We start from the raw sequence: 24,059 nt of genomic DNA, 5'->3' as shown, positions 1-24,059 counted from the left end.
AAAGCAAGACAAACCAACCCCCTGCTTCTTAAAAGCGACAGCTCCTTGGCATCGCGGCGCGACGCACGCACCGAGCTGAAACCCCTCATCCCACAGCGGGACGAGCGAATCCACGCCTCCCTCCGCCCCAGCTCCGTCCCCGGGGGCCTCTCCCCGCCTCCCCGGCGCGGTGCCGGCGCGCGCAGGGTTACGGCTGCACCTGCTCCGGGTACCTGTCCCGCGGCACCTGTGCCCGCAGCCAATGGGCGGCGCGGGGCCCGCCGGCGACACCCGCGCGCGCCATAAATCCGCCGCGATGCCGGCGCCCGGCGGGGACTGGCGCGGCGAGCGGCCGCACCGCGCACCTGCCCGCCGCGGGAAACATGTCCAATGAGCTGGAGTGAGTCCTTGGCGTCTTTTCTTCCTCCTCCCTTCAATTTATTTCACTCCGGCCTCTCCGTCCGGAGGCTTCGGTGTTTTTTCTGCTTTGGGTTGGAATTATTGGCAGCGCTCGGGCTCGGCTGCCTGCTCGGCTCTTTGCAGGTGCATGTGGAAGGAGGAGGAGGTGGGAGGAATTTTTTAGGCTTTCTGCTCCTCCGGGACCTGTTCTGGTCCTCGGAGGAGGCTCCTCGTTATTGTCAAGGGGGTTTGAAATCCAATCGTTTTCCTCAGATTATAGTTTGGTTCGTCTTGATTCCATCAAGGCAAACCTTGATTACCTTTATGCAACAAAAATCTAGCATATGCTACAACATATACTATTTATTTATTGATATCGATATTGATATTTATTGATTTATTATTTATTTATTGATAGAAAATACCTCCCAAACTATTTATGAATTTTGGTTACATTTCTACTTTTTTTTTCGAAGTGTTTTCAGATTATGATTTTATCAAGAAATGATAATTGCTGGGAATGCATTCCTTTTCATTACTGAAAACAAAACATTTTGTTCGTCCTAAATGATTTGTGCTTCTAATCTTGGGCCTGCCGACTGCGTTGGGCTCCGGGCGCTGGCGACTGCGGCTTTGCCTCCCGTGCCTTGCAAATAGGAAAGCAAAGCAGGAAAGTTCTGTTGCTCTGGCCTTAGGTAGCAAAAGCTGGCGGGTTTTTGATTATAAAATTATATAGAAAATATTATTATTATTGTTATAGAAACAATTATAGAATAATTGTTATATTATTGTTATATATTATAGAATAGTATAGAAACAATTATATAGAAAAATATAGAAAAAATAGAAAATATTATTATTRTAGAAACAATTATAGAATAATGTTTAGAATTATAGAATAATTGTTTCTATAATATAGAATTGCTTCTATAATATAGAAACAATTATATAGAAAAAACATAGAAGAAAAAGAAAAATATAGAAACAATTCTATAGAAAAACATTGAATTCTTGTATCAGTCCTGTCTTAGAAAGCTATCTAGCCTTGTTGGAAATCCATATGCAGGTAATAAAATATACCTGGAAGTGCTTGTTCATACCTGCACCTGCGCGTGTGCAGGGTGCTTCGCACGGGGCAGCACGTACGTGTTACAGGTGTTGGGACAGCTGATCTCTTACTAATTAGGAGCCCTGGAGAGGTGCAGCACAAATGATTATTTAATATAAACCCTGGATCCCTCTGCTTGCTTCGGTTAGCAACCGGGGGCAGAAATTTTTGCTTTCTGACCTCCTCGAGTAATTTATATATTTTTTTCTTTTTAATATATGCTGTCTATAGGTTAGCGGAGGCCGCGTGGTTTGCTCTCGGGAGGCTAAGGCGCGTTCTGTGYGTGTGCCCAGCGTATTGCAGGCTCAGATCGATGTCTTGCTAATTACGGACCGGGGCATTATGTTCCCTGATGAGTTACGCGCTCGCTCGCCTCCCGGCTTGCTAAGGGCCCCTTAACCCCCGTGCCTTTCGCAGGAGGAAGAGGCAGGGGTGGCAGGAGCATCCCTTTGTGATGCAGGCTGATAAGGCTGCAGAGGTTGCTATCAGCTCAATCTTGCAGAGCTTAGCTTAGCTCTGCAGCTCTGGTGGGTTCCCTCTGTGCAGCAGAGTCTTTGCGAGCAGCACGTGTTGCCCGCGGCTTGAGGGCACCTCCGTGCAGCTCTGAAGCTTCCCCTTCAGGTCAGCTAGACCCCGGGAGGTGAAGGCTCCTCTCCGGAGAGCGAGTTGGGCTGCGAGCAGAGCGGGCAGGTGAGGGGCAGGGGCRGGTGGGAAGTGCAGCCCTTCGGAAGCACAGTGGGGCTGGAGCACCCGAAATCACCGCGGGGAGCAGCCGGAGGGGATAAGGGAGCTGGGGACCTGGTGGCACCAAAGGCATCACTGATGGATTTGGTGCCTCGTGGCACCAAAGGCAGCGCTGAAAGGACTGAGGAGCTGGTGGCACCAAAGGCATCACTGATTGATTTGGTGCCTGGTGGCATCGAAGGCATTGCTGAAGGGAGTGGGGACCTGGTGGCACCGAAGGCATTGCTGACACGGTGGGACAGCCCTGGGGTTTCCTGGCCCCGGGAGGGGAAGGCTCTCCCCGGGGAGGAGGAGGAGGAGGATGAAGAGCGGCAAAGGCAGCGTCGGGGCCGCGGCAGGAGCTGTTCCCTCGGCTGCGTCACCGCGAGGAGCAGCCCCTCGGACGGGGCGGAAGGAGGGGGCTCTTGGAACGGGATGGAGGATCCGATAATCCGGCCGTGCCCCCGCAGAGCCCCTTGGCAGGCAGAGGGAGGGCACCCAGAGCTGCTCAAAGGCGCCCAGACGTAGCTGATCGCGAGGGAGCGGCGACACCCGCATGCCCTGATGCCCAAAACAGAGAGAAGAACCGACCTCCTTTCTTTTTTTCTTCTCTTTTTCCTTTTATTTTCACAGAAAGGACTTGGGAAAAAGGCTAGAGTGTCATGAGAGAATTAGRTGGTTTCATCTATTATAAAATATTCTAACTGATGATTTCCATAGCCTTCTGTATTGAACTGATGTCTAACTCTGCAGTGCGTGGGCTTGAAAGAGTTAACCAAGAGTTACTCCCAATTGTGGTTTTGTGGTCGAAACCATGATCGCCAGAAGCAAATTTTTGTCATGCATAAGGTGTGTTATTAAAACTTGAGTTATGCTCCTGGTGAATGAAAAGTTAAAGCCCTTTTATAAAATCCTGGCAGCAAAGCACACAAGGGCTAACCATACTGAAACAAGGTGCACTTTCAAGGGAGACGTGGGTTTCATTTYTTTAAGTTATGTAAAGAGAAAGAGAGATTTGTAAATTAAAGAAACAACAACCAAATAACTGCCGTGCACTTCACAACAAAGGAACGAAAGCGCTCTGAATACACCCTAGACTCAAAGTGGAGATAAATCAACATTTCCATAGGATCTCGATGCTTTGGGTGGTGATTTCAGCCGGCTGGTCCCCGGTGCAATTCCGGGGGGATCCGTGCGGGACAGGGGACACTGGTGGCTCTGCCCCTGCGTCACTGGGGCCGCGAAGGGCTCGTCCAATGCGCCCGGCGCTCCCGGAGCGCCCCGCTCCCGGCRGCGCTCCCGGATCCGCCTCTGGCGTGGGCTCAAGGGTGGCAACGTCAGCAGCTAAAGCACGCGCGGATCGGAGCGTTCGCTTAGAGGATGACGGGGCTCTGCCCGATCCGCGCTCGCTAACCCGCTCATTTGGAAGGCTCCCGAGTTGAACTCCCAGGGAAAAGTGACGGCCTGTTTGTTGTTACCTCCTTAGGAGTCAGGCTGTGCTGGCCCGTAGCTCTGCTCATGGCTAGGAGCAGACTAGATGCTGTGCACCTGAACCCAAATTGGACCTTTATCCCCAGCTGTTCAGAACCAGGAGGGAGGAAAGGACAGATGCCACTTCCCAAGAGTGCTGGCTCCTGGATAGGTGTGACGGATATGCTCCTTTCCCAGCTCAACCTCAGCCTAGGCCACCTGCCTAGGTCAAGTTTTAGTTTCTTTTCATTGCTCCATCTTTGCCATCCCGGCTGTGAAGATTGTTCCCAGGACATGGGCTGTTTAACGGGATTAAACCTAGAATGGGATGGATGAGGTTTGTTTGGCAAGTACAGTATTAGGATGAAATTGTGACATTTTCGATATTCAGAGGATCCTCTCGAAGCCAGGCATGGTTCAGGAGATCTCGGCTGGCTAAGCTGAAAAGTCCCTCCAGGGTGGAATGAAAGAGGAAAACGAAGGGGGAGAGGACAAGAGGATGGAGGGAGAGGTTTGGAAGGGAAATATTCAGACAATAAGTAAAGGTAAAGCAGAAAGGAAGAAGCTGGATGGAGCCAAGCGGGCTCTCTCTGCGCAGGTTGGCCAAGGATGGTCTGAGAGGGCAGAGGAACCAGCTCCGGCGCGGGAGGCTCCTGCCGGGTGTCCTGCCCTGCCACACGCTTCCTGCAGCCTCTTGGGCAATTCGCCCTCGGATTCATCTCGCCCACCTGCAGCAAGCTACAACGCAGGTGCCGGCTTTGTCAGCCGCCTGAATTTCCTCTGCAGCAACGGGAAGAGATAAGCGCGTCCAGAAAGTCTTTCATCCTCTGCTGGAATGGGTGGGTCGGGTTGTGCCACTGGCTGCACGGAGGAGGCCTGAGCCCCGGCGCTGCGAGGGCGGGCGTTCGGGGAGCTTAATGCGAGCCTCTGCTCTTAGGGGTTTCTTAAGCGAGTGCTGAGGTTCCCATGGGGATACCGAGCTGCAGAGWTAGGCGCAGCAGTTAGTCTGTTATCACAGCCGCCCCGGGTGGGTTGTGAGGGGGGAAGTCATTCTGATCAGGTCTTGTAAAACCGCGCTGGGATTTTCTTCTCAAAGCCAGCGCGGGGAGTTGGGCGCATAGAGGAGAATTAAAAATAAAACAGCAAGTAGTGAGCTTATTGGATATGGAAGTGGAAAAAAGATCATCCGTAAGTATTCAGAATTAAAAGAAAAAAATAATGAAAAGCAGCTAAATTCTTAAATTTCGGAGAGTTGAAGCTATTCTCATCCTGTTTGATCTTTCTCATGACGCTTCCAGGACTCGGAGCTTCGCTGCAGTTTGGATGTGTTACGTGTTGGGGAAGATGACGGTTTGTGCTCCTCATTATATGTACGTGTAAGGTGTCTTTATCAGTCCAGTGAAGATGATGAGGAGAAAGCAGCAGAGCAGAGCAGCGTTCCGCAGGCGCCGAGCAAGAGCAGGAGCTCGGCCGGGGTACTGCTGGGGCCTGGGCTTTCCACAGCCGCCCTTTTGAAGGCAGATCACCCTGAAACGGGAAGGACGCCTCAAAAGCCCTGTTGCCTGAATTGCAAACCGACCTCTTGCAATATGTTATGGTAGGCTAGAAAAGGCACTGAAAGTAGAATCACTCATGAAATCCCACAGTCATGTGGGCGGACGCATCAAAGATGTTATCAGGAAGGACTCACAGCTGGCTCATGCGCTCAGGGCCTCAGTGGCCACGGAATCGTGCCCTGGATGAGGCAGGGAGCGTTCCTGTGCTTGTGCCRCATAGCAGGGCCTGTCCCCATCCCGCACCATCCGGGCCAAACTTCCCACCAGTAGTCGGTGGGTTTATTAGGTTTCTTTGTGTAGCTGTTTGCTCCTGGTCCTGCCTGGGCCCAGACTTCTCCTGGCTGTGTGGATGGGCCTGGGAGCGGACACTTGCTGATGGCACCTTCCCTTCAGATGTGCTGCTATTTATTAGACTGGCAGAGRTGGGGTAAAGCCAGGATTTAGCTCAGAAACCCGTATTTAGCGACTAGGCCCCACTGGGGGATGCTGGCCTTCCCCTGCCCCCACGAAGCAGTCCTACTAAATGCTGCTCTTCACTCGTCCCGCTGCCTTGAGCGTGGGCTCCATCCGCCGCGACTGGTGAGAGGCCCTTGGGGACGGTCAGGAGCGCCGCGCGTGGAACCAGAGCTGCCCAAAGCCCCGCGTGGTTTAGCCAGGACGTCCCTGGGGTGCGTGGGCTCTGCTCTGCGGCGCTGGATCCCCGCTGCAGGTGCCTGTGGGTGCTGCTGACAGAGAGGTGACTCGGCGGCCATGGGCAGCTCGCGTGGCTCCTGTTTAGGTCAGAGGCCTAATGGCCAACAGGAGGGAACAGAGAGGAAGAGCCCAAAGCTCGAAGGTGCAAAACCACCCCCTGAAACCGCCCAGGAGCGAGAGGACCACAAGGGTTTCGTTCCTGCCCGGGTGATCTCCCCACCTAGGCCCCCCGGGGCAAATTCTCCTGTTCCCCGGTGTTTATTCATCATCAGGAGGCCGCGGTTATGGCAGGCTTGGCAAGCAGACAGGGGAAACAGCGCTGGGGTGGGATGCAGCGGGGAATGGATGCCCTTGCGTGGGATGCGGAGCTGTTTCGAAGCGCGCAGGCAGCGGGCGGGCGGCCGCGAGCCCACGCGCTGCGCCCCGGCAGGGAACAGAGCGTGCCGGGGGACGGGCGAGGGAAGCCACGTCCGGACGTGCTCGGCTCCGGATGGGATGTCCCTTTCCCGCTGCTTTGCGAAGTCGCTACCGCCACGCCGAGGGCCGGTGTAGAGGCRAAGGGACACGAGGCCGTGCCGGAGCCGCGCGCCGAGAGGCGCCTTGTCCGAAAGGTCCTTCCAAAGGGATCCTCGCAGGTGCTGCTCTGCTCACCTCATCCCTTCGGGTGCCGGCCGCCCTGCCCACCCTGCGGACGGGGCTCCGGCAGCGCGGGCCACGGCGGGGCGGCGAGCTGGAGCCGGGGCTGCTTGTGCTGCCCTGCAGTGCCAGCCCCGCTGCCCGGCTCCCCGGCGCCTCCGGGACCTCGTGAACCCGGCAAGATACGTGAGAGCACAAACGTAGCCTCCCCAAACATCACCTTGTCCTCAGCTGCATCAGCTACTGCCGGCTCCGTGGGATCGATGGAGCTCCCAGATGCCGGAGGAGGCCCATGGCCTTTCAAGCACCCTATTTCTAAGCCATCCTGGCTGCCAAGTGTTGCCATCAGAGAGTCTTGCTGGGGTAGCCTGAAATGCAGCTGCCGGGGCTGCCTGTCCCTCCCTTCTGCTAGAGGTTGTTGCTCCCTATCAGGAGCAGCATTTCTGTTATAATTTCTGATTTTCTAAGCTCCCAAGCTCTTTGTTGCTCCATCCTACCCCAGCGTGTTTATCTCTGTTGATGCCGAGCGATAGGAGCCGAGTCTCACCCCGAGAGCAAGCCRCGCCGCCGCCTCTTCTTCCTTGAGAAGACAGGATTGAGAAGGGCTGCGGATTCCTGTCCAGACAGGAGCGAGCAGCCCATCGCCAAGTCGACAGCAGTGAAATCTGAGTCATGCAGACGGCGGCGGCCCTGACGGGGTGGCACGGCTGCGTGAGAAACGCTAAAGACAACGAAACTCCCCAAGCGCCCGGCAAGGTTTCGTGCGCGCGCCGAAACCGGCGCTCGCGCCTCGGGCCGGCGCRCGGGGCACACAGGGAGCGAAGCCGGCCCCTCCGCGCCGCCAGTGCTGGGGGGAGCCGGCGGCGGCCGGGGCGGATCGCGTGGAAGGAGCCGCTCGGGAAACCCTCTCRGCTCCCGCCGGCCGCGTTGCCAGGGCCCCGTTATGGCAGCGCCAACCCTCCTGCCCTCGGAGCCTCCGCAGCCTCCTTCTGGGAGCATCGGCAGCGCAGCCGGCCTCCCTGCTGGGGCAGCTCGGCCCCTCCGATCGCGCCCGGCAATAACCAGGGCGCCAAGTTCCTTTTGGGAGGAATTTCTGCTCTCCAAGGGATTCGCTGAGCAGTCCGGCCAGGGCTCGTTGCAAAAGGACGGAGAGCAGCRCCCGAGCAGGAGGCAACAGCAGCTACTCGCGCCACAAAACAAACGTCTTCCCCCCTATAGCAGCGCCGCCAAGACGGGGCGGCTCTTCCCGAGATTCCAAGCAATCCAGAAAGCTTTTGTCCACCTTGTCCACCAAGCTTTTTGATTTTATTGATTTATTTTTTGGATGATGAGCAGTGTGRGCTGTTCGTGGCTGATGGAGGTGGCAGGAGGGCGGCCGCTGACTCGGGCTGCCCTCGGAGCAGGGAGTGAGCGGAGCYGCTGCTGTGCTCTTGCTAGCAGGGTTTGCAGGAGGAAAAGGAAAGAAGAGCAGGGTTTGGGTAATTAGGTGTCTGACAGTTTATTAACGTAAGATGGAAAGGCCTGGAGAAAGTGCGGGGCCGAGCCGAGGCGGCGCGTTATTTTGGAATGCTGCTTCTCGGCACACAGAGTCCCACGAGCCTCACCTGCGACAGGTATTTTTGTAGTGGAAGGGAGGGCGCTGCGATCTGCCTGTCTACTTCCCTCTAAGTAAAACCATGTAGAAATGTTTGGGGAAAAAAAGAAAGAAAAAAGAAAAGAACAGAATTAAATTTAGAAAGCGTTGAGTACAGCGAGGGCGAATGGCAGGGTTTGGTTGCATCTGGGTAGGCCAAGTTCTCGAGAACACTGAGTCAACATTTGTATTTGTGGGCTGCTCTGGCCTTTAGCTCGAAACTCGAAGAATAAATTGGCCAAGGTTTGATTATCCCTTGGTATTCGAGGTCCTGCCCGGCCTGTCAGCGTGGGCCCTGGCTGAGGAAGGGGCATTTGCAGATGATGCTGCGGTGTTCTGCRCCCTCCGGGCTGCAGGAGAGAAGCAGAGACTCTAAAGAGCCCTGGCCAGGGAGGCACTGCTCCAATTCCGTATGTAGCCGAAGGCGGAAGAATTGAGGATGAGAAATCGGGGACTCCAGAGAGGCTGAGAGCTGAGTCCTTGGCAGCAGCCCTTCTCCGTTCCAGCAGTGCCCTGGGGCCGCTYGTCAGGGTGCCAGGGAAACTACTGGGCTAAATTGGTCTCCTTCATCCTCCGTTTCTCTCTGGCTCAGTTTTAGATCTGTGCGTCTGATGAAGAATGATACAATGAACTTCCAGAAATTCTCTTACACCAGTGAAGACGAAGCCTGGAAAACCTACCTGGAGAACCCGCTGACAGCAGCCACCAAGGCCATGATGAGGGTGAACGGGGATGATGACAGTGTGGCTGCTCTGAGCCTCCTCTACGACTACTACATGGTAGGTCSCCATTGGGGCTGGGGGAGAAGGTGGAGGGACACTGTGCTGGCTGAGCCACCTCCAGAGCCTTTCACATCATTGTCCAGTTGCTGCTCCTCAGAACCCCTCCAGGCACCGAGAGCCACGTACCACAGAGGGAAACCAGCACAGGGTGGCAAACCGAAGCCAAGTGKCCTGAGTCTCGGGCCGGTGGCTTTTTTTTTACCCCAGACTGGAGTGTTTTGGGAGACACAGCACTTGTAGAGCAAAGCAACTCTGTATTTCCAGTGCTGCTGTCGGAAGAGTTTCCATTTAGCAGTGATGGAAACCATCGGGACTGATGTTCCCCATACATCTGGGTGCTTTGGATAACCCTTCCCAGGAAGAGCTGGTGTGACTTGCCACTGGCTACCCTGGGAAGCTGTGGCAGAGCCAGTAAGAGGGCCCAGGTCTCCTGTGTCCCCAGCTGGTGTTTATTATTCTCCTAGTATTTTACCTGTGAGGCTTCTCTTGCCATGCACACAAGGCTAATTTTGCCTCTATTTTCTGTGGCTAAAATATGACAATAACCAAACCCTTTGTTCTGCCTTGTTCTAGGTCCCAAAGGAAAAGAGGATTCTTCCATCTGGAATGATGGGACGCAATGAACTAGGAAAGAGGTTAGCTTCATATTTCTGCTCTCTGTAGCTGTCTAATTCTCCTGCAGCTGCTTGCATGCGTGATCGGTCTCTTAGCTTGCATAAAATAGACATCAAAGCACAGTGTTATTACCAACAACAGCAGTGGTTATTAACCCTGAGACGTATATTAAAATTCTTTAGGCCAGATCCCAAGCAGGTATAAATGAAGCTATGCCCATTTGCACAGTTGAGGACCTCTTGAGCGGTGTTCAGAAGAGCTGCACTGATGTACAGGAGTGGTTTCTTTTTATTTTCCACTTTGGGCACTGGGAGAGGAAGAAGAGATTAAGGATGGGCAGTGAGAAGGGAATGACCAAGTCCTCTGCCATCCACTAGGCTGCTGAGCTCAGTTGCTTCCAGGCTCCGGGGWTTCTCTTCCAGTGACTCTCATTTGTCCTTTGAGGTTTTCAGAAAATTAACTATGAAATTAATGGCTCATTTGCCACTCTGAGTTCAGCTCCCCTTCCTGTACTTTGGCAGCCTTTTCTGATTGCCTCTTTATAACTACTTGACAGAATAAGCCTCTTGAAGGGTACCTCATCCCTTCATCTTCAGGAAGCTGAGCAGTTTTCTCTCCTCTGCAATCCCAGGGCATTCTGGTATTTCTGGAAGCAATGTGTGTTTTATTGGTAAAGGCAGCAGAGCTCATTCTTGGAGAAGTTCCTSTCGTGTCCCCAACTGTGCCAAACGAGCAGCACTCCTCTGCCCCACTGCGCTCGTCACAGTGGTCAGCAGAGCACTGAGCACTGATGGGTTGGGGCARAGCAACAGCTCCGAAATCTTGATCCCGTGCAGAAGGGAATCAGATTCCCCGCTGAGCACGGGGAGAGGGTTGTTCGTTTGTGACCTCCSGAGCGCAGGTTGGAGGAGCCGCTACGTTCTGAGGACACACAGGGGTCCTCTGAGCACTGGCAAACTTGCTGCTGATGTGGGAACCGCAGAGGTTTCCGCATCCCTGAAGGGGAAGCTGCTGGCGCAGTGGGTGGGAGCTCCTGGTTCAGCTCGAGCTCCCTTGGGGGCAGCAATCCCTTGGGGATTGCTAAAGTGGGGACTGGTTTGTTTTCTGTGCGTGGAAACAGGAGCAACAAACCACCTCCTCCCAGCTCAGCCAGGGCTTCAGGGACACCAGGATCCCCGAGGCTCTGCTGCAGAAGGGACCCTTCCGTAGGGTGCTGCACAAGGAGAGCGTCGTCTTGTGCAGGAAAGATCCAGTTTTGCTCCTGCCTTTATCACTTGGCAGCTCCTACGTTTAGTCTCCCCTGCTCTGGAGTTTGGGCCATGCACCTTGCTTGCAACCTTGCAGCCCTCTCAGTTTTTCACTGATCTCAAGATCCTTGAGGGCTTTGTCAGTTCTGAGCGCCAAGAGTTGTGTGAATAAGWGCAAGAATCAGCTTCACCTAAAAAGTAAAATAAAATAAATCAGCTTTCAGAGAAATGTGTCAATGACCCCGAAAAGGCTAAGATGAAAAGATTATAAATCCACTATTCTTGTAATCTTTCCCTGCCGCTCCGAGGGTTTAATAACCTAAAGAAAAGCTGCACTTAGTCACTGGATCTTCAGCCCCAGACTAGGGCCAAACTCTATTCTCTGCTTCCCTGGTGCTCCCCTTCCTGCTGAGCTCCTGCAGCTCCAGCCGCCTGCRTTGCGAGGTGGACGTGGGTGCAGATCTGCACCCCCAGGCCTGTCCTATCTGGAGCAGGAGGTGCACACAGGCCGCCTGGGTGCTGCACCGTGCACCCCGCTTCCCACTCGGGTGTCGGGGTGCTTGCTTCTTGCTGTGGTTGCGCGTCCTTAGCCCTGCTTTGAGCCGAGCCCGTTCCTCCAGCAGGCACTGCCATGGAATGGAGTACGACCCCGAGAGCGCGTCCTTCGACGGCTCGGCCCACCTCATGAAGCTCTTGTCCGAGAATGTTTCCATGAGCCCGGAATATTGCGAGCCGCAGAAGAAGAGCRCCTTGAGTCTTGACGGCCTCGCTGCTCCGCACAAGGCAGCCGTGCTCCCGCCTGGCACGAGCAAGCTGGACGCCGCCGCGGACACCTACCTGGTGCCCCCGGGGGACGTGTATGACAACGGCTCCCTCAACTCCCTCTTCGAGAGCATCCCCGTGGCCCCGGCGCAGCAGAGGTGGCAGCCGGACAGCACCTTCAAGGAGGATCCCCAGGAGGTCAGAGGCGGCCGTGGGGACAGCGCGTGCGGCCGTCTCCGGTTTGGGCCTCGCTCCTGCTGGACGGTGGAAGCTTTGCTTTTGCCATAGAAGCTTGGAGCAATTCAATTAATGTAGTTTTTTTTATTTTTTGCCTTTTTGCTCTTTTTTTTTTTTTTTTTTTTTAACCTTGATTTTGGAGGTAGGGTCAGGCTTTGAGCTGAGGCTTCTTGTTTTCTCAGAGGCCAGTGTTGCTAAAAGGTGGATGGACAAAGCAATGAAGGATGCCCCTTTTGACTGTTTTGTCTCCCTTTCCTGCAGTCGCTGCTCTTCAGTGACATCCTCAAGGCCTCGCCAGAGCCACCTTGCCCCGAGAGTTACGCGGCTGACGGTGTTAAGAGGTAACTGCCCATCCACGGCCGCTGGGTTTCCACTCAGAGGCCAGAGAAAAGGAGGGTGACAGTTGAACAGGGTGAAGAGCAACCTCCTCGCCATCTAAGGAGGTTCTCACCTTGGGTTTAGCCCTGTTATTCCGTCAGCACTGATACATGAAGGTGCCACTCGTTCCTGAAACACCTCCCACCTTCCGTTGGCCTCCCGAGCCACCTGATGCCATGAGTCAGCTGTGAGACGTGGGCATTTCCACACAGCCGCCCACGTTCCTTAGCGAGACACTTTGTGTTCGCTGTTCCTTCACGCGGAGGAGGTCGCTGGCTCCCCCGGCCACGCGGGTCCGCAGAGCTGGCAGCAGAGCAGGACAGAGCGAYGGGCTGGTGACCGACGGGGAATGCAGTGGTGTTCGTGGCTGTGTGAGGGCTCGTGTGCAGGTGACAACTTGCCCRGGCTCCTTGCCCAAGCCAAGAGCTTGAGCTGCGGCCTTGCGGTTTGCGTGCCCAAGTGCAGAGCTGCCTGAAAATCATCCCTTGAGCTCAGCTCTAGCAATTACRCCTTCTTCTGTCTAAGGCCACCTCTCTTCTCTACAGTCTTGCTTTCCTGCAATCTTTAATCTYAGTAAAGACTAAAGCTGCTGCCCACCAGACTGAGAGTTCAGAAAGCTGGACTTCTAAAGCTGCTTGTAAGTGCCTARCTAAACAAGCAGATGTCCTGCAGCYCYTGTAGTTTCTAGACTAGGGCTCAGTCCCTCTGGATCAGCCACATATGGAATCTGGAGATAGGATGTTCTAAAAGTCTCATCACCAGCACCTACTTTTATTTGTTTTGGTTCAGGCTCTGTGTTGTGCAAAGCTTCTGTAACCCTCTACAGAAGAAAACCGGTTAGAATAACGTGCGGGGATTTTCAAGCCATAAACACAGAGGGTAAAAGGAGGATAGCAGAGAAGTGCTGTTCCCCAGGGTGTCGGGAGGCTCAGGCCGTTCTGTGCTGCGAGCAGCTTGGTCACAGCAGCAGGGAGCTGTGTGATGGGCAACAGGAGAGGTTCCTGGGTGTGCAGTCCCTGCGATCTGCAGGGATGGAGACTTGCGTTTCTCTTGCTCTGCCTTTGCAGTGAAACACAGGGTGTACTCACTCACCCTTCTCTCTTTGTTCCATGCAAGTGACTTTGAATACACGCTGGGGTCTCCCAAAGCAATCCACATCAAGTCYGGGGACTCTCCCATGGCCTACCTCAACAAGGGACAGTTCTACCCCATCACGCTGCGGACGGCCGGAGACAGCAAATGTTTACACTTGTCTTCAAAYAAAGTGAAGGTAAGAGACGAGCTGACAGTTTCGCTGACACAGGCTACAGTCAGACGTCGAGCAATTGCGCTGGCCCAGGAACAGAGCAGCAGCTTTGTGGCTCACGATGGTTTAAAGCAAGGGATGGGAGGGATCCGCCGCGCGCAGCAGGCTGATCCCCTGATGCCGAGCAAAAGCCCGCGCCACGTCGGGCAGTTCAAAGGCTCTCAGTCAGGTCAGGGAGGCACAAAAGGCCTCCCTAGCTGATGGCTTCCCTGGTGGGAAGAGTTTAGAGCTGGAGAAAGGAGCCCCTGTCTTGTTCCTGGGGGAGGTAACCAGGCCCCAAGACGAATGAGCTTGAGTTCCCAGCAAGGACACCCAGTTCTGCAATCCTGAGATATGTTTAGGGGCCASACTTCAGTCCTCTCAAGAGCTGCAGGATTCCTGAACCTGTGCATGTCCGAGAGACCTTGGAGCAGCTGGAAGAGCYTTTAGGCTGTGCCAGCCTCACGCCTGCTGAAATTCTGCTAAATCCCCACCAGCGCAGGAGATGTTAGTAGAGTTCCAGCAGGCTTTAATACATGCAATAAAACGTGAGCAATGACACTACGCTTGGGTGCAAAGGGCACCAAGAGCCCCAGCATTAATCTGCTTCACGTACTGATATGGGTTATCGTGGCTGTGTTACAGAGTGTTGTGATGATTGTTTTTGACAACGAGAAGATCCCCACGGAGCAGCTCAAGTTCTGGAAGCACTGGCACTCCCGCCAGCCCACGGCCAAGCAGAGAGTCATTGACGTTGGTATGGAGCGGGGCTCTCTCATCCCCAGAGCTGGGTGGGGTGGCCACCTTTTAGCACCAATTGATGGCATTTCCAGCACATGGGAACAGTTGCTGCTCCAGAATCTGGCCTGGGGGAAAGCAGGGAGGAGCAGGCTGATCTGCTCCCTTCAGATCCTTTCTGTCTGAGGAGCTTTTGAGGGCTTTAAGTGGTGATTACCTAGTCTAGGGACATGCTGTAGGAACTCAAGGTACATTAGTAGTTACAAAAGGCCAGACAGAGGGGTTGTGTCTGGCTGAGCCCCTCGCCCAGCACCTCCCTGTGCAGGCAGAGCAGGGCACRCTAGTGTTTGCCTTTAGAAGCAGTCTAAAGCACTGGCTTTACCCAAAGAAACTCCCCAAATGGCTGTCACTAGCCASGATCCGTGAGTCATTTCTGGCCTGTCCCTTACGTGTGTGCACTAAGATTTATCCCCTGGTATTGCAGGTGACCTCTATAACATTGCATTAGCCTTAGAGTCACTGAGCAGCAGACTTTGGGAGGGCAAAGGTAATGGGTAATGTAATCACCTCTGTGAAATGCAATGGGCAACGCAATCACTTTTGCAGCCAAAATATCAACTGCGTCTTCCTTGTGTTTCAGCTGATTGTAAAGAAAACTTCAACACGGTGCAGAACATCGAGGAGCTGGCCTACAACGCGCTGTCCTTCRTGTGGAACGTCCATGAAGAAGCCAAGGTAGGAGCTGCCTGCAGCAGGGAAATGGAAAGCCCTTCCTGCAGCAAACTCGCCGCCTCRGTTCCCGTGGCTCAGAAACGCTCCCCCTTTCTCAGCTGAAAGGCGGCGGGAGTCGAAATCCAAACAGTGCCATTCCCGTGGCCCCACGGAGTGTTTGTCCGCCAAGACAGCAGGGAAGGACACCGGGCTTCTCTGTGTGCTTAAGCTTTGCCATTAGCTAATAACTATTCTGACTACACCTGAGCGTGGCTCAGAGATGTTTTTCCAGTGCTGATGGATAACTCCAAAGAAAGCCTCTTGCAGCAGCCAGCCTAGATCAGGACTCCACAGACATGTAGGTGAAGCCTATTTAAATAAACTGGAGCTTAGGGAACAAAGACTCTCCCTTGAAAGGCAGCATTTCGATGCAGAAATGACTGACCACCCTTTTCAAGCTTGTGTGATGTGGAAGGGAGCCAGACAGGTCACAAGATCCCTTTTGACCTTCAAGTCTACAAAAACCTGTATCAACATCATTCCTGCGTGGAGATGGAAGCGTTCTGCCATTTCTTCTGCATCTCCTCAGTCTCTGTTGGCACTTGGTTATCTGCTGTGGATTGAAAGGAGCATATGAGATGAAGGAATCAAGAATAAACAAGGTGGTGGGGGGACAAAAAATCCTGTGCCTTTTAAACTGGCAGCTTGGGTAAGCTCTGGTTTGCTCTGGGATCTCAATAAGCCCTCTTTTAGCCCAAAGGCGACCTTGGTCTTTTACAACCCAAGAGTTTAACCAATGTCTTCAAGGCAAAGTTGTCAGAAATGGAAATATGTCAGGTATGCGGCAAGCCCTCGGGGGCACCTCAGCCGAACTGGATTTAACTCTTAGCGAAACTCGGTGCGCGCGCTGGCCTGGGGCTGCCAGGGGTGAGACTTCAGAGAGCTGCCAGGGCCGGGAGCCGCCACAGGAGGGGTCAGGTATTTGGGCTGTCTGTAGCACCTGTTCCTTCTCTTCTTGTAATTAAACCTCACACCACAGTTAAGTGGTTTCTTCGCTATATATAGGTACTGCCTAGATCTGACACCAGATTTCAGGGCTGAAACCCTGAGCTGGAGCCCTGCTGAGGGAGCTGTGTGAGATTTGCCAGGTGTGAATCTGTCCCCAGAGAGTCTGGGGGAAATTTCACGGTCACACAAATGACTTTGGAGATACAATGCAAATTCTGTCTGTGCTCGGCTCTTTTTCAGAAGTTCCCACTAGAGATAACTCTATTCTAGTGATAAAGGGGACGAGTGCAGGATGAATCCTTATTTAACTAACAGCAACGATCCTTATTTAACTAACAGCAGTGATCTCCTGGAGCCGCAGCCTAGCCCTCCTCCGTTGCTCCAGGCTATTGCCGGGAGAGGCTCTTGTTCATGAAAGATCAGAAGCATCAGCAGGATCTCCAGGCTGACTTTGCATCTTGTCTGAMGCTGTTGGGAGTGGACAGCCCATGAGTGAATAGTGAGCACGAGGTTCTCAGGGACATAACAGGCTGCAGGAGCACAAGGATCGAGCTGTCCATGGAAAGCTGTTTGCCCTGTGGTGGATGCAGGGAAGCGTGGCTAGGGAGGTACCTGTGGCCAGTCTCAGGCAGGGAGCAAACCCACTGTGTGCTCAGCCAAGGTCGGGAAGGTTGGGAGGACATCTCAGGAGCTTTCAATCCATCTTTGTGATCCATTTTGATCCATTCCCTCTTTTTGATCCATTTTGATCCATTGCTTTTGATCCATCTCCCTGCTCTCACTGYTGTTTGAGGCTCATGTTCACAGCCCCCCTAAACCGTATCGATCTGTGTTCCTCCCGCAGGTATTTATTGGGGTGAACTGCTTGAGCACTGACTTCTCCTCCCAGAAGGGAGTGAAGGGGGTCCCACTGAACCTCCAGATAGACACGTACGACTGCGGCAACGGGGCCAGCCAGCTGGTGCATCGCGCTGTCTGCCAGATCAAGATATTCTGCGATAAGGTAGAACGTTGCTCTCCCACCAGGCTGCTCCAGAGGAATTTTAAACTGGTGGCCAGCAGCTCCATGAGGAAAGAGTGGAGCGCTGGGAGACCGCAGAACAGGCCAGGGGACAGRCCTGAGGAAGGGAGGCGGTTCAGAGCCCTCCCTCAAACGGGATGGGACAGCTGGGACGTCCTTGCATTGCTGAGCCCTTGATAGCACAGAGTCCTTAGGATGTTTTCCCCTTATCTGACTTGCATGGGATTGCGCCTTGTAATAAATCCTCTAATTCTGACAAGCTTTTAAATAACACTSGAGATGAGAATCTCCTTAGAGGTTCTTCCCCAGACTCAGATATCTTCCTGTGGGAAATTTCTCCTGGCTATTTTCGTCTGCCTTTTTGAATTTTAGAAAGCATGCTTTTGGTTTTTACTATATTAGTTCAAATTTATCTCCTTTTGCTGGATGGCTTGTAAGAGGCCTCTAAGATGAAGTTTCTTTTAATAAAGGCTGCATTTACCCCTTTACCCTTCATGTGCCAATAATTAGGAAGGTCAATAAATGTTCCCTTGCTGGTGCTGCAGTAGAACCAGGAGGGTCCTAAGCTCTTCTCACCTTTCCCACAGGGAGCAGAAAGGAAGATGCGGGATGATGAACGGAAGCAGTTCCGAAGGAAAGGAAAATGCCTGGACTCCAATAACAATGGTCAGTGCGAGCGTGTGTCCCTGCTCCCGAGTCTGTCCCTTACCTGTCCCTTACCTTCCACGAGGTCAGGCCCTGAGCGTGGCTGCACCCGATGAAACCAGCATCGTTCAGACACAGCGTGTCCAGCAGGTCCTTGCCTGGTGTCCTGCTGAGACTTTCTGAGCCCTTAATTAATATTAACGAACCTTCCTGAATGCTGGAGCCTTGGCAGTCTTCCTTAGCGGAGACAGCATTTGGCAAGCCTTAACTCTCGGGATCTGCTGGGTCCTGTCTTTTTCTAGTATTTCTGCTGGGAAATTTGGGGCAGGCCTCTTTGCCCTCTTTGTAGACCTCTTAAAGCTCTGGATCAGAGAAGTGTGGAATGAGAGAAGCCACCTGAGCTGCAATGAACTGCATTTTCCATCTGTAGGTCTGAAAGGCTGTTTACTGTCCGGCTTCAGAGGAAACGAAATCACGTTCCTGAGGCCAGAAACGGACCTTGAAACCCAGCCAGTCCTCTTTATCCCCAACGTCCACTTCTCAAACCTGCAGAGATGTGGCACGGTAAGTCCGTCCTCAAAACAAGAGCCTGTGGCCCTCATTTACCTGCTGTCTCCATCATTTCCAAACCAATCAGGCCCCCTCACATGGCTTCTGATGTGCAAAAACTACAAAACCAAATCACAGCTCTCTTGTGGAAATCTTGCAAACTCAAAGACATAGCTGTCAAGAGAAACGTAGATTATCTTGCCACAGTGATGGGCAAGACACCCTTTTCTGGTTCCTTCTTGGAAATGGTTTGCAAATATCATCTGCAGCTTCCACGGAGGACTGAAGTGGTAGCAAAAACAGTGACAGAAAGTGAACTACAGAGAAATGCAATGGGATCGGTTCCCATTTGTGTAGGCCATCCCTCATTCCCTTGAGCCTGAGGAAACCTGGACTCAGCCTCCTTCARAGCTCATCAGGGTTTCCTCAAGAGGAAAAAAACTTCCATCTCAGCCCGTTAAAAAAGGTGAAAAAAATGTTCATGACAAGATCGTAGCATCCTATTGCASTGTCTGCTGAATGGAGCAGCAAAAACAGCGAGTAAAACAATTGAGTTTGCAGCCAGAGAACTCTCTGAGAAATTGTTTGTTCTTATCACAAGCGGGTTATGTGATTTGAGCTGTTTTGGAGTCCAGCTAAACGCATGTTCAGGACTCTGCTAGATGGAGCTGGAGAATCCAGATTAGGTTCTCTATATTGGTTTTGATTTAATCCAAGAAACTTGTATAGATGTTTGGATTTAATTATGTTGTCTAGGAAAAATAATACCCTAGGAGGAGGGGAATCATACAAAATGATGAACTGACCAAGTTTGCAAGCCCAGGAACAGCCCATGTTGCCCCCCACCAGCTTCACTGTCACACAGTGATAATGTGCAATGTTTCCTTTCTGTTCCAAGGTGCTCCCTCCTGCTGTTCCCAACACGGCTAACAGGTAAGGATGCAGCAGTTGGCATTTCTCTTCTCTCAGCTGTTCCATCTCTTTGGGCATGTTACAACTGTTTGACGCCTTCAGTGCCAAAATATGTGTTAAATCTGGGGCTAGAATGGACTTGGGGGTTCAAAAATGCAGATACATTTCTTATCAGAGAGCTGCTCCAACAGGAGTCTGCCCAGATGTTCATATGGAGGCAAGGTTTAAATGGAGAAAAAAAAAGAAAGGAATCCCGGAATAGTTACTGAAGGACTCAAGTAAGCAGAAGCAGATAGAGCGGTAAAAGAAAATAGAATAAAGTGGAAATCACTGCAGTGGGGAGACACAGGAAAGTAGGAAGCTGAYAGGCTGAGTTGCAGCTCTGGTAAATAATTCTGCTCCATAATTACAGAACCTATAAATAATTGCTGGACATCTGTTGGAATCATTCATTGCTCAATCGAAAGTTCAATTGCTGGAACTATTTTGTTTGCTCCCATTGTTCCATCCTCACAGGAGTATCCTATTGCTTTTGCTCAGGTTGCCCTTAAAGCGGAACGGTGCCTCATTCACAGAGGAGTTTGACCCAATACCTCCAAAACAAACCAAAGACGAAGATCCCCAAAGAGGTAACCACCAGGGCTAGAACCCTTCCTGAAAGGAGTGTTGGATTTAGCCCAAGAAATCTTGGCTCTTGACTTACACAAGCCCAATATTGTGTATACACAAGCCCTGAATCAGAGCTGTGCTTTCTCTCTTTCAGTCCTCTTGTACGTGCGGAGGGAATCAGAGGAAGTATTCGATGCTCTCATGCTGAAGACACCAGACCTGCAGGGCCTCAGAACTGCTGTAAGTATTTATTCTTATTCTTTTTTCCCCCGGAATTCCCTGCTGTTGTGGTCAAGGAGCACACAGCCATATTGCTGTGATGATTATCAGCAGCATCCCTGATAACCACCTCTCTTCGGGGATTACTGGGAAGGAAACAAGCAATAAAAAAATGAAAAAAAATGAAAAAAAAATGAAAAAAAGTACAGAACTCCGCTGCTCTTCAGCCCTCCTCAGCTCATGACCGTGCTTGCCTAGGAGGCTGCTGCGGGGGGGCTTTGTGTGTCCCTTAGAGCCCCCCAAAAAGCTGTGGCCAGATGGAAACACAGCAGGGTCAGGCACTGCCCATAGGATTTTGTCTCACCTTTGAATACAACGTTGAATGAAAAGCTCAAACACTCCCTGTATCCAACAGCTCGAAGCATCAAGACCCAAATAAGTGGGAAATATTAGAAGCCATATAAAGATAATTCAAGGTTTTCTGGTCTGGCAATCAGAAAGRGGAACAAGGCCAAGTGGAAACCTACCCTGGCTGCCTGCAAGACCCAGACATGTTCAAATGAGCCTGTTCAGACCATGGCTTTGGCATTTTTCTCTTTAGGAAATAAAAAAGGAGGGAAAATCCTTTTACCCTTGGTTGAATGTTATCTGAACACCCTTGGCTCAATGTCATCTTTGAGATTTTTTTTTTTTTTTTTTGGTTGGAATTTTATTTTACAAGTGCAAAAAACTGCCATGTTTTCTCTTGCAGATATCAGAAAAATATGGGCTGCCTGAAGAAAGCATTTATAAAGTCTACAAAAAATGCAAAAGAGGGTAGGCTAATCTTTCATCTGCTTTTATGCTGTGCTTTTAAAACCCCATTCTCTTTGGTACCCTGCCATGGGCTGAAATAGCAGTTTAACAAGATAATAAAAAGCAAAACCATGTGAGGTCGCTCCCATTTGGAGCAATAAAACTCCGATCTCTCTGGGTTTAAAGATTTGGGATAATGCCTGTTTGTATTATATTTATTTGGAGTGTAGTCTCCCAAGGCAAGGAAGCGGGACGGAGGAGGAATTGTTTGGGTAGTTTAATGGGTGATCCCTTGTGTCTCTGTCTGAAAGCCGGAGGTTACAGAGAACTTATCTTACTGTCATCAGAGAGGTATAAATGTTTGCTTCTTGAAACCCGTTGCCTGAGCGCTCGTGGGCTTTGCCCTGGCCCAGGAGGAGACCTCCCTGGCCAGATGGGCAGCCCTGTTATGGAAGAGGGGGGACTGGAAGCAGGAGCCCCTGTTTCCAGCCTCACCACCCCATCCCCAGGCCCTTGCTTACTGGCTTCAGGATGTGCTCCTTGTGTGATGTTCTCATTGAGGGCACTTTCACTCTGCCCAAGCACTCTGATACTCCTGGTCTGGGAAGCCGGGATCCTTGGTTGTCTGGTGGAACACTCAYGTGGCACACGGAATACAGGAAAACCACCTGAGACGCCTGTGAGGAGCTGGTTGAGATGGGCCCAGCTCACAGCGCGTGTTGGGTGAAGTTCCCAGTAAAACAGTTGCTCCAGTGATTTCCCCGTGGTGCCTGGCAGGGAATGATCCCTGAGGGTCTCCCCCATGGCTGAGAGGGAGCAGTGCTGGTTTGCACAAACCAAGGAGCCGCCGCCGAGCCTCCAGTGACCTTGATGTGGAGCCAGCAGGTACTCACAGACACAGCTTGCAGGCTGGAGGGGAGCCGACCCCATCTCACAGCAAAGCTGATGCAAAGGGAAAAGCCTCAAACTCCCAAGCCCGTTTTCATGAAGCTAAATCAGGAGGCCTCCTTGCAGAGCGAGCGAGGTGGCATCGAGCTCCGCAAGTGCCAGCGGCTGCGTGGGCGATGAACTCACTGCTGTCGCTGGCCCTGGGCCAGGGCTCGCGCGTGGCGAGAGGCAGCAGAGAAGCGAGGCCGGGGCCGGTCCCGTCCGTACCGAGGCCATGGAGGCCGGTCCCGTCCTGGGAAGCTGAGGGTCTGAGCTGAGCTGGCAGCCCTCGCTTGCTGCTGACACCACTGGGAGAAAGCCTACCACTCCTCCCGGGGGATCTTCCCTTTTCTTCAGTGTTGCCCTAACCTAATCCCCATGGAACTCAGCGTGTTGTTTCAGTGGGAGCGGGGCTGCAATGCGTCCTGGAGGCAGCTGCAAGGTGGGACAGGGAGGGCAGGCGGTTTCATTTCCATGCTGCACCGAGGCTCTGCTGCGCTGGCAGCGGGTGATGCGGCCACCGCGAGTCACCAGCCCTGGGTTGGGTCATCGCTGCTCCCATGTTGGGTCATCACTGCTCCCACGTAAGCTCATTGCTGCTCCCGAGCGTCTCCCGCCTGGGCTGGGGCTTTCGGAGCCACCTGAGAGGCAGCATGTGCCCAGCAAGGCAGAGCCCTGCTGAATCGGAAGGGCTTCGGAATTCAGCCTTGCTGAATTCAGAGCGCGGCTCAATCYGCAGGTGGAGCGGGAAGTGGCACCGCGGCAGGGCAGAGGCCGCCTCGGCTTCGTTTTGCTCTGGTTTTGCTCATTACTTCATCTGATAAGTGGGGAACGCTGTTTAATGATGGGGAGGGAGAGCAGGCAGGTGGCCTTTACACCACTTCTCCAAAATGGAGGCAAAGAGAGAGCTCACGGATATGACAGATGATACCTGGAAATTAGATCTAACATTTTCACAGCTGGATTGCAACGAAAGCTAGTCTTGGTGCCCTGGGTTATTGCTGAAGATGTGGACTTTTCTCCAGTCTGCCAGATCGCAGGATCAAATACTGTTTCCTGCTATCCCAGATTTAATTTTCCTTTAAAAAATTGTATCCTCTTGCTCCACCTTACACAATCCTGTGTGGTTAACTACAGCTTGAGGGCTAGAGCTTCATCTGGTGAAGGTCGGTGGCACTGAGTGGTTTTAGGGCAGGTGAGGAGCAACCACCCCACGGGCTTTGTTAGCRTGATGTCCTCATCCCAGTGAACTTCGTCTCCGGGTGACTCAAGGGCAATAATAAGTAATTTCATGTCGTGGTGAGGTTTGGTTAGGGAAAAACAATACAGGGCTCAGATCTCAATAACCCTCTCGGGGTGCTCTGTGCTTGAGAAATCGCACAGTCGTGAGAGGCACTGACTTCTGTGGCTTCCTGCACCCAGATAGTTGGAGATAAGAGAAATGGGCTGTTCTGGTGCCACCCGCCCGCGGTGGCCTCGCCAGGGCACCGGGGAGCAGCCGGAGAGGCCACGCTCCATGGGATCCAGGATCCATGGGATCCTGCGGGGAGCGGGGCAGGCTCCAAGAGCCTCCCCGCAGGCGCTGCGGGCGCCCGTGAGGCTGCGGCCTCCTCCAGCACATCCCAAGGACGCCAGGACAGCCTCTGTGAGGCTGTGGCCTCCTCCAGCACGTCCCGAGGACACCAGGACAGCCTCCGTGCCTGGGGAGCCCCCTGGATGCCCAGCCTTTGCTTCCCCTTGTTCTCACTCCTGGCTTCTGCTCCGTCGCATTATTAATGCTACTGCCCCATTAATGATCCCGGCAGGGAGATGGAGAGGATGAGCTTTCTGCAAAGAAAGACAATTTGTTCTCTTTGTTTCCTCAAGCAGTTATAAATATCAAATAAATGATTTATGGAAGCGCAGYGGGGTGGTGGAAAGCGGCCCCGTTCCTTCCCCAAAATGGGAGGCCCGGCTGCGGCCGGCTCGGCGGCAGGGCCCTCCGGAGCCGCGTCTCACCCTGCCCTTTCCTTCTCCTGCAGAATCCTGGTGAACATGGACAACAACATCATCCAGCACTACAGCAACCACATGGCCTTTCTCCTAGACATGGTGGAAGCCGAGGACAAGGTCCAGGTCATCCTCAAGGAGCTATAAGGAGCCACCGGCAGCACTTACTGGGACTTCTCTCGAAGCCAGCAAGTTTGATCTCAGCCGAGTGCCTCAACTCATTGCCTCTACTTGAATCCACCGTCTCCAGGAAGACCCGGCCACGCGCTGCCGGGCCGGAGACTGCTGGGAAGATCTGTTAGCGATGTGAACCTGAACCTCTCTCTCTTGAATTTATTATTATTATTTTTTATTCTATTTTATTGTGTTCCCATCTGGCAATGGGCCTGCCCTCCTGTTTCCCGGCTGGGATGGCAGCTACGCTAGCCCGGGA

The 24,059-nt window shown here is 52.8% G+C and overlaps 1 protein-coding gene across 1 annotated transcript; it reads left to right on the top strand.

Annotated features, from left to right (window-relative positions):
* The first annotated feature begins 354 nt into the window (after nucleotides 1–354).
* GRHL3 (grainyhead like transcription factor 3) lies at nucleotides 355–24,056 on the top strand. Its single transcript, XM_026043418.1, has 16 exons — nucleotides 355–379; nucleotides 8,790–8,976; nucleotides 9,553–9,614; nucleotides 11,465–11,801; nucleotides 12,102–12,181; nucleotides 13,335–13,488; nucleotides 14,149–14,260; nucleotides 14,882–14,976; nucleotides 16,805–16,963; nucleotides 17,569–17,647; nucleotides 18,057–18,190; nucleotides 19,074–19,108; nucleotides 19,628–19,716; nucleotides 19,851–19,936; nucleotides 20,667–20,731; nucleotides 23,659–24,056. Exons 1-16 carry the CDS (start codon nucleotides 363–365, stop codon nucleotides 23,771–23,773), a joined length of 1,806 nt encoding a protein of 601 aa, XP_025899203.1. The 5' UTR covers nucleotides 355–362; the 3' UTR covers nucleotides 23,774–24,056.
* Nucleotides 24,057–24,059: the final 3 nt, after the last annotated feature.

The sequence above is a fragment of the Nothoprocta perdicaria genome, unplaced genomic scaffold, assembly GCF_003342845.1.
Source record: "Nothoprocta perdicaria isolate Ctin4 unplaced genomic scaffold, notPer1 scaffold_33, whole genome shotgun sequence".
Lineage (NCBI taxonomy): Eukaryota > Metazoa > Chordata > Aves > Tinamiformes > Tinamidae > Nothoprocta > Nothoprocta perdicaria.
Note: the sequence above shows the minus strand (reverse complement) of the source record. Positions and strands in the feature narration are given on the sequence as shown.